This window comes from Anolis sagrei, chromosome 3 (assembly GCF_037176765.1).
Source record: "Anolis sagrei isolate rAnoSag1 chromosome 3, rAnoSag1.mat, whole genome shotgun sequence".
Classification (NCBI taxonomy): domain Eukaryota; kingdom Metazoa; phylum Chordata; class Lepidosauria; order Squamata; family Dactyloidae; genus Anolis; species Anolis sagrei.
This window is the reverse complement of record NC_090023.1, coordinates 108689970-108700271: the sequence shown is the minus strand read 5'-3', so window position 1 is coordinate 108700271 and position 10302 is coordinate 108689970. Positions and strand designations below refer to the sequence as shown.

At 38.8% G+C, this 10302-nt stretch overlaps 1 protein-coding gene across 1 annotated transcript; it reads left to right on the top strand.

Annotated features, from left to right (window-relative positions):
* Window positions 1-9964, top strand: F7 (coagulation factor VII). The gene is made up of 8 exons (XM_060769635.2): window positions 1-115; window positions 1599-1759; window positions 2978-3002; window positions 3093-3206; window positions 3827-3967; window positions 6310-6416; window positions 8278-8398; window positions 9330-9964. The coding sequence occupies exons 1-8, from the start codon at window positions 46-48 to the stop codon at window positions 9869-9871; spliced, it is 1281 nt and encodes a 426-aa protein (XP_060625618.2). The 5' UTR covers window positions 1-45; the 3' UTR covers window positions 9872-9964.
* The last annotated feature ends 338 nt before the right edge of the window (window positions 9965-10302 follow it).

Genomic DNA, 10302 nt, shown 5'->3' with positions numbered 1-10302 from the left:
CTGAAATATCAGTACACTATTTGGACACAGCATTTTAGTTTCATCATGGCTTCCCGTCACTTCAACATTCTGCTTTTAGGTCTTTTGCTGGTGTATCCGATCTCACAGGCTGCAGGTATGACTCAGAAAACTGTTCTAATATATAATGCTGAACTGTTATTTTGTTGTAGTTTGGTTGTCTTTCTTTTGGAAATTGTAAAGCCAGTCCAAAAAACCTTGAAATCTGAAATTTCTAAACATCAGCCAAATAACTTCATTCCTAAGCCAGCTATTTTTATGACATTGATACATTTATAGTTTTTAGATGTCTGCTGTTAAGGTTAAAGTTAAGGGCCTCTTGGGTTCTAAACTATTAGAGCAGAAGAGCCCCAAAACAATATCAATGCAAGCTGTTGCTGAAACATCTCTATCTTACTCAGTTTTCAGCATATTGGTATTTATTTTTAATTGTGCTTGCAGGCAAGACTTAGTACCCCTGAAGCTTATATAAACATATTATATGTTTACTATATTGTGCCTTTTTCTTATTTTTGCCTAATAAGATTCATTGATAAAGCAGAATGATAAGCACAACAACACACTTAGATGTAACTGTGTCATCCCTCCCACCAATAACTTAAGATTAAAGGAGCTGAAATTTGTCCTAATCGATTAGGGGATTATAAATTGATCAAACTGTTGACTGATAAAGTTTGCCATCACAATCTCTAACTTACTCTAATTACTAATTTAGTTAATACTCACTTAGAAATATTTGTAAATGTCTTAAAAGGTATTTCTTCAACTCTGATCACAAAATGTGAGTGCCATCAGTAAGACAAAAATTAAATTAAGTATTTTTGTTCAATCTAAAATAAAATTTACTTAGTATATACTGTCAACAGAGCAAAACAAATGTGACTTTAGAAGATCGAATAGTTGTTTAAACAGTTTTAAAGTTTTGAAGTGTGTATTCTCTGTGAAGTGCTTATTTACGGAAGAAGAAAAAACAGATCTTGTGAGATATATTCATGTCCCACTTTATGCTTGCGGCTCATAGACAATATGAAAGTTATCAAGAAAGTAAGGTTACAAGGCATGTAGCTCTCGCAGGGATTTTTCGTGGAGGAAGTTGGTATCACTGCCATGTAGTGGGAAGCCAGCGGAAGCGAATGAGAAGTGCCAGTCATCAGCAGCTCATCGACTGAACTTGTGGTGAAGGTTAGAGTTGATAATAGAGAGCACTGTAATAAGATGAACAGTAGTTAAACTATGTCCCTGCAATGCTGAAAATGAGGAGTAACCTTGTTGATATTTACCATCATGAACAAAGTATAAGGAATTCAGTGCAGCTGTACTTTTTACTTTCCTCAGCTATGGAGATGTTCCAGATAATTGTATGATAAATGCACCTAAAACATCATCACACTAGAGAATGAACCCACTTAAAATCCGTTTTCTGCCTCCTGCAGAATTGTGGGGTTTCTAGTTTAGTGAGACTGTTAAAGGCGCCTCCCTAAACTACAAACCACAGAATTCTGAGGAGGCAGAAACGGGTTTTAAAGTGGATTCATTCTCTAGTGTGATGAAGTACCTAGTCAATGATTTCTGTTTTTAAGTCTTCTTAAAGCACGAGGAAGCAAGCAATGTACTACAAAGGAACAAGAGAGCCAATTCCTTCTTTGAAGAATTCAAATCAGGGTCACTGGAAAGAGAATGCCTTGAAGAGAAGTGTTCATTCGAAGAAGCAAGGGAAATATTCAAGGATGACAAAAGGACAGTAAGTAACAGGGCATTAGGGAGGGAAATTGTGTTTTTTCTACAGTTGTGATTTTTTAAAGGTTGTACTAATTTCCTTCACATGTATCTTGGTGGGATGGTTTTCAATCCAAATGAATATTTAATGACAGAAGCCTGTGTCTGTAAGATGAACTGATACGGTTCAGAAAATTAAATTTCTTGTGTTTGTGAGAAGAAAGCTAAATTGGAAAGGATTCAGAAGAGATGGAGAGGTGGTGTTTGACCAGTAAGTGGAATCAGTGAAGATAAACTGAAGGTACATGGTTTTAGTCACTGCTTAAGAGTATTGTGTTATAATGTGTTACTTTAGTAACTAGTTAATTTTTGAATGATTACTTGTTGCCTCTAATAACTGGCAGAATCCCTGTTGGAGTGAAATTACAACATTACAGGCGGCAACAAGGGAGGCTTCCTGTGTTGCATTGGGATTAATGGGGGAAAGCTGGGCAGCGGACGCTTCCCCTCATGGGGTGGGATCTAGGGTAAGTTGGAGGATGCAAGGCGTGGGGCAATGGGTTCTCCACATCCCTTTTTGGGCACTGCCAGATTTGCCATGATCTGTGGTGATTCCGAAGGCATGTATGATGAGGTCCTAAGTGTATTCGGATGCAGTCTGAGCATCTTTCTTGTGAGTTTATTTATTATTTATTATTTGCATCATTTCTATCCTGTCCATTTCAGCCTGAAGGCGTACAGACCGGCAACAATTAGATGCCATCCACACACACACACACACAAACCAACAAAAGTTGGATGAGCATTTGTCAGGGATGCTTTGTGATGCTTATAACAGTTGGGTTCCTGGTTGTCTAGATGGGTCTGCAGGCCATTCAAATACCATGACTGTAGGAATAATAATTGAAAAATACTTATTTGTCGGGCTTCATGTTCATATTTTTGTTTGCAAATGTCTTGATTTTACATGCTGTATGCCACTTTGGGAGAAAAGCAGGATATAAATAAATAAATAAATAAATTATCCCTAGTTTTAAATCTATGCAAGAGAAGGTGAAATTAAATCATCACCCTCACTATCATCATCATCTGCCTTTTTTCCTTGCCCGGGACTTAAGTCAATTTACAAAAGTTAAAGATTTGGTTTTAAATCTACTGAAGTTTTTAAAAATTATGAACAAAGTTGCTGATAACATTGTTTTGTTCTCTCCCCCCACCCTGCCCTCTGCCCTCTTTTGCTCAGATGCAATTCTGGACACACTACACAGGTAAGAGGGCTTGTATCAAAACTATTTATCAACGTTGCATACTGTACATGTTCCGAACTGTTACTGACATTGGGTATGTGTTTTTTTCAGATCCTAATCAGTGTGACTCCAATCCTTGCCAGAATGGGGGGACGTGTAGTGACCAGTTCCAGAACTACATTTGTATTTGTCCTATAGATTACGAGGGCAGAAACTGTGAAATTGGTAAAATACAGGGGGAATTGGAAAAGGGTGCCTTAAAAGATTATAAAGTTAATATCTGCTGCATCTCTTTTCTTCTTTCCAACCACATCCATCTCCCACAGATAATGTATGTTCTGTTCACTCACTCGTACATACTTAAATAATGTCATGAACTGTATGGGAAGATCCTTTCAAAACATGTAACATTGAAAGTAACTAGGCTACATTATTCATTACAACCCCCAATCTAAAAGGATTGTGTCATTCTCACTCACTATGTTACTTTGAAAATGTAATCCCTTTAAACTCCTCCTACCAAAAAAATGATATATCTTATAAGTAGCTGCATTACTTGGAGGAATGGCTGTAAGGATACAAAACTTAGAACCCAATGACTACAGACTACTATATATACATATACTTGTGTATAAGCTGATCTTGTGTATAAGTTGAGGGCAGATTTTAGGACCAAAATTTTGATATGACCTATGGATAAGTCAAGGATATATCTTTGTCCTCTTGCTTCTTTTTTATTTCATCTTTGACAACTCTATATCTAGACTAGGACCACCAATATTGCAAGTCCTTTTACAAAATGATGAACTCACAAGTTTGCACCCTCCTGTCCACTTTGTCTTTAGGTCCAGAAACTAAACTAAAGTGCATTTATGACAATGGTGACTGTGATCAATACTGCGTAGACAGCCCAACTACATTACGGCAGTGTTTTTGTGCAGAAGGGTACAGATTGGCAAGTGACCAAATGTCTTGCCTTCCAGAAGGTAAGACAATACTATTAAAGTAGCATTTTACTGGGAATGTTCCTTTCCTGGTAGAAAACAGTACAGAAAGAAGAAAAGTCATTGTTATAACTTAAAATTAAATACAGGTTGAGAATACCTAATCTGGAAATTGGAAATTCTCCAAGGTGTGATTTTATTTGCTGCCAACCACCCCATTCCATTTTTGAGGTGATGATGGTAGTGGTGACTCTACTCATTCATTCAGGAAGCAGAAACAGATAGCAAGCAGGCCCTCCCTCGGAGTTTTCTTTTTCTTTTTGCTTTGTTTTGCTTTTCATTATAGGTATCAGGTTCTTTTTATCACCAGTCTCTCCGATCCTCAGTCTCTCTCCAGCCTCACATCAGATACAGAATACAAGCAGCAAATGAAGATCTGAGAGACTGAGGATAGAAAAGACCTGATGCCTATTTTCAAAAACGAAGAAAAAGTATCTACTGGAGGCTGGAGAGACACACAAGAATGGCTCTATGCCATTTCAGAGATATTCCAAAATCTGGAGGGGGCATTTCAGAATCTGGGAAATGTCTGACGTGGGATCCAATACAACAGACAGCATAGTGATCTTGTTTGCTGTGTTTTAATCTTGTTCTGTTTCAAATTATTATTATTATTATTATTATTATTATTATTATTATTATTTTGTGTTAGGAGCGACTTGAGAAACTGCAACTCGCTTCTGGGGGATGCCCGAATGTTTAGATGTTTTATCATCCTTGTGGGAGGCTTCTCTCATACCTCCTCATGGGGAGCTGGAGCTGACAGAGGGAGCTCATCCGCGCCCTCCCCGGATTTGAACCTCCGACCTGTCAGTCTTCAGTCTTGCGGGCACAAGGGTTTAACCCATTATGCCACTGGGTGCCCAATAGTAATAATAAGGCCCCCTCTCTCTTTCCCACCAACCACACTTGAGACAGGGTGGGACCGAGAGCAGAGCCTTCCTCATCCACAGATCACAGTGCTTGAGCTGGTTTATATGTGGAGATGCGGCTTTTCAAGTAATTTATAATACAATAAAATAGGAAAGTGTGTAGTATGAGCATTGGATGAAAACCAACTGATCTGCAATCTGACAATTAGGTCAGCCTAGCTCAATATTGTCTGCAGTGACTTAAAGGAGCTCTTCAAGATTTCCAGGAGGGGTTTGTCTCCTACACAGATAACAGGGGTGGAACTTTCTCCCATGGAAAGCATATGCTCTGCCCCTCAGCTATAGCATCATTTTCTTTTGACAGCCAGAATGAATGCGAGACCTGCATGGGGGCAGAAGGGCATATCTTTGAAATGATAAGAAAGGTTCAAATTGGATTTCTAAAACAAATAATCAGTAATGTAACATTTTAAAGTACTTAAAACATAATAATGACAATATTTTAAAATGTATCACACCCTGGTTATAAGACCTCTGTAACAGCCAGTTAACAATCGGAGTGCTGAGTAAACAAGAAAGACTTTGCCTGTTGGCAAAAACTCAACAGAGAAAAGGGTCAATCTAGTTTCCTAAAGGAGTAGACTCCACAGTCTGGAATCAGCAACTGAGAAGGCCTTCTCCTGCATCTTCACGCAATGTACCTATGATGGTTATGGGATTTAGATAAAGCCTTCCTCTGGGGATCTTAGACTGATATTAGGAAACATGATATTTTGACAGCCTGACTCAAATTGTATAGAGCTTTGTATGACAGGCACGTGGAATTGAGTCTATACATGACCTGCTGAAGTTTCCAAAGTCAACCTCATGCAGAATTACAATAATCGAAATAGGATATAATCAAGGCATGTGTCATTACAGCCAGATCTGACAATTGCAGATCTTAAGGGCTTGTTCTCATAGAAACAGAGTTGGAAGAGCTCCAAGGGCCATCCAGTCCTATGCCCTGCCATGCAAAAATACACAATGAATGTGTATTGCCAACTGATGGCCATCTAGCATCTGCTTGAAAACCTTCAGAGAAAGAGACTCCACCATGCTCCGAGGGAGCATGTTCTACTGCCTAACACAGTTCTTACTATCGGATTAGATTTAGAACAAAAGGGAGGACAAGTTTACTATAGGTTTGTTAGAACCCGAAATGGACCTCTGACTGCCTCCAGCTTCATTGGGGCAAGAGTGTGTGACCTATGATAGATCTAGCAGATGGAAAACTGATTCCCAGAGGAGCTGACATTTTCCCCTTTGTATGATGAATATTATTCAAAAGCTTGCTTATTTGTTTTGAACTTTTTTACATCACCTCTGTGATAAAGCTCAAAATAATACCTTAAAAATAATCTGCTGTGTATGATATTTAATAATATCATAATAATCTACATCTTTTTACAGTTGAGTATCCTTGTGGGAAAATACCTGTTCTGGTCAAAAAAAAGCCAAGTCGGCAGGGAAGAATCGTAGGTGGATATACTTGTCCTCCAGGTGAATGTCCATGGCAAGTAAGTTGCTGCTGTTGCTGTTTTTCCTTCGTTTCCACATAATGTTTTTAGAAGGCAAAGGCCTAAATCTAATTACTGGTCCCAGCTAGGGCAGACACATTGAATCAATTCCATTTACACAAGTCTGACTTACCATCTAGTGCTTGTTCTGATTAGTGTACTCTAGCGGTGCATCTACATTATAGAATGAATGCAAGGTTGGGAAACAGGATACAGGACATTTTCTCTATCTGAGGCTGAGAAAATGTGACTTGTCCAAAATCGCACAGTGGATTTGAATGGCAGAGTGGGGAATTGAACCCTGATCTCCCAGTGTCCTAGTCAAACACACACCACCGCGCTATGCTGGTTCTCATTACTGTTATTTTATTTGCCTTTACTATCACTGTAACCTAAGAGGTATAAACTTAATATAATGTGTGATCTTCTGGAAGTCTGAATGTATCTGAATCAGTCTTTAAAATTTCCTCTCCCAATAATTTCACATGAAAGGTATTTCAGATTAGCATTTATCAAACTCTGATGTGCTTTTCAGAGTGCATTAGCGAAAAGGAAGGCATGACCAATTGGAAAACAAATCTTTTCATCTAACTCATTTGCACATAAAAGCCACAACTACAGTAGACCCATTCCAGCAATTGCTGAATGATGAGTCAACATTTAGGTAAAATCCATTGATTCTTAGAATTATAAGAGCTGGAAGACACTGCAAGAGCCACCCAGTCCAACCCAATACCATGCTTATTTGTTTTGAACACACAATCAAAACACTTCCAACCAGCCTCTGCTTAAAAACCTCCAGAGCAGGAGACTCCACCATGGTCCAAAGCAGCATATTCCGCTGCCAAACCGCTCTTATTATCATAAAGTTCTTCCTAATGTTTAGGTGGAATCTTTCCCCCTGCAATTTGAATCCATTGCTCTGTGTCCTAGTGTCTAGAGAAGCATAAAACAGTCTTGCCCCTTCCTCAATTTGACATCCTTTCAAATATTTAAACATGGTTATCATCTCTATTTTCTCTTCCCCAAACTAAATATATCTAAGCTGCTCCTCATCGCACTTACATTCAATGGGTCTACTCTAGTTAGGAGTAACTATGGGATTTAGGCTCAATTTGTGCCACTTAAACCAATACAGCTTGAGCCTTCCTAAGTGCTCTTATAAGTCATACGGATATGAAAAATTAACTGCTGGATTGGACCACACACATCTAGTCCTGTATCCTGTTTCCCACTCTTGCTAGCATGATTTTTCTAGGAAGCCTACAACTCAGATACGAAGGCAATATTGCCCCGACCCTTCATGTTTCTCCAGCAACTGATATTCAAGATATCCTGCCTATTTTCCTAGACATTATGACATACCCAGAATAAGGTTTTACCTCTTTTTAACTCAAGTTGGTGGCAATTACTACATCTTATGAGAACTAATGTCATAGTTTACTTGTGTATGGAGGTGTACTTCCTTTTGTCTGCCACAAATCATTTAGATTCATTAAATGTCCCAAGATCTAGTTTAATTTCCAGAATCATTGCTTCACACCATGCATAATTTTATATACTTTTGTCATGTCACAAGAGATAAAAATCTAACAAATGAAATGTATTCTACCAACACTCTAAATCAGTGGTTACCAACCTTTGGTCCTCCAGTTGTTTTGGACTTAAACTCCCAGAAATCCCAGCCAGCTTACTCACTGTTAGGAATTGTGGGAGCTGAAGTCCAAAATATTCAGGAGGAGCATAGTTGGAGAAACTCTGGTATAGATTAATCATATTAATTGGACAGATTCATCCTTAACTGCTTTGTAAATCATACATTGTAAATGCATTTGCAAGTGATTTTTTGTTTTACTTTTAGGTTCTCCTAATAGTTGATGGGAAAGAGAAATGTGGCGGTGTTCTGCTTTCTCCATCCTGGGTAGTTACAGCAGCCCATTGCTTAGTGCATATACACTACCAAACACTCACAATTAGACTAGGTGAGTACAATTTTACTCACTTTTTGAAAGTTGATGGAAATGAGAAAAGGAGAATGGAATGAAGAAATGCTTGCTATTTATTGTTAAAGGCTTTCATGGCTGGAATCACTGGGTTGTTGTAGGTTTTTCGAGTTGTATGGCCATGTTTTAGAAGCATTCTCTCCTGACGTTTTGCCTGCATCTATGGTAGGCATCCTCAGAGGTTGTGAGGACCTGACAACCTCTAAGGATTCCTGTCATAGATGCAGGCGAAACATCAGGAAAGAATGCTTCTAGATCATGGCCATACAGCTCGAAAAACCTACAACAACCCAGTGCTTGCTATTTCATGCTAAACTACTGCAGCCTCAATTTATGTAGATGGGAAAAACTGTCTAAAGTTTAGTATGTTAGAGAATTAGTAAATATTTTAAATAAATACATATAAAGACATGATTATGGAATCTTGTAATGCCTTTAAAATATATAACAATGGAGAAGTTGACTGCAGTCCGTGAAAGGATATGACAAACAAATATGTGGCAACTTTCACAATGGAAAGCACATTTGCATGGATTCTGTACCATTTTATTTATTTATATTTTTGCAATCTAGCACCAGACAGCCCAGGCAATGGTAAGGCATTAGGGAGTTATCATCCCAAACAGTCAAGGAGATGTAAAGGATACCTCTGTTTTGGAAGGAGATAGAGAGAGGAGAGGAGAGGAAAAGGAAAAGGAAAGGAAAGGAGGAGCAAGAACAGGGTGGAGATGGTAGCGGACATGAATAGCAGCAGTGGTGATAGCAGGGAGCCTAAAGTTTAGGGCAGGTATTAAGGAAATGACCTTGGCAGGCTGTGGACTTTAATTTGAGGACCTCTGTTGTAAGTTGTTGAATGTTTTATTTTGTTTAGAAAGTTGATAACCATTGTCTTAATGATATAATTTTTTAGGTGAATACAGGGTAGATCGTGTGGATGGAGGTGAACAAGAAAGAAGGGTGGCTCAAATAATCATCCATGAAAATTACTCTTCAAAAAGAGTAGACAACGACATTGCCTTATTGCGATTAAATGCACCGGTTAACTTCACAGATCACGTGGTGCCCATCTGCTTGCCTCCACAACGGTTTACTGCAAATATACTTAACTATATTGAATATTCCACTGTGAGTGGATGGGGACGTCTCTTGGACGGTGGGGCTACTTCAGTTGCACTGATGCAAGTGCAGGTCCCCAGAGTCCATAAAACAGAATGCGTTCGGCACACTAACTTCAGTATTACGGACAACATGTTCTGTGCAGGGTACCTTAATGGAACAAAAGATTCTTGTGAGGGTGACAGTGGGGGACCTCATGTCACCGAGTACAAGGATACCTGGTTTTTAACAGGGATTGTGAGTTGGGGTAGGGGATGTGCAGCACAGGGCACATATGGGGTTTACACAAATGTGGTTAAATATATTCCATGGATAAATAAGAGTATGGATTCCTAATTTCAAACAGTTCTAAGTTGTGCTTCTCTCATATCTCTTTGTTCAGGTTTTTTCAAGCATTCTTATTTAAATTAAAGACTGTATCTGCATTAACTCTTCCTTTTATTGATTTCTTTATGCATGTACACTTTAATGCTGTTTGTCTCATTCTGGCCAGAGAGAAATGTAAGCTGCTTCATTGTGGCGCCATTGTATTACACTACTCATGCACCAGAGTATAATGGGAATGATTTGGTTTTTCACTCTCCTTGTAGCCAAATATCAAGAATTGGATTACACAGGCAGAAGTCCCTTCATTCCTATGGCAGCAACCATGCTCCCAAAAATGTACTCCAGTGGCCTGGTGTTACCAGATCAGCAGAGCTTTATACAGTGGGCACCTGGCTTCTGCTGGGTTTGGTTCCAGGACCTCTGTGGATACCAACATCTGT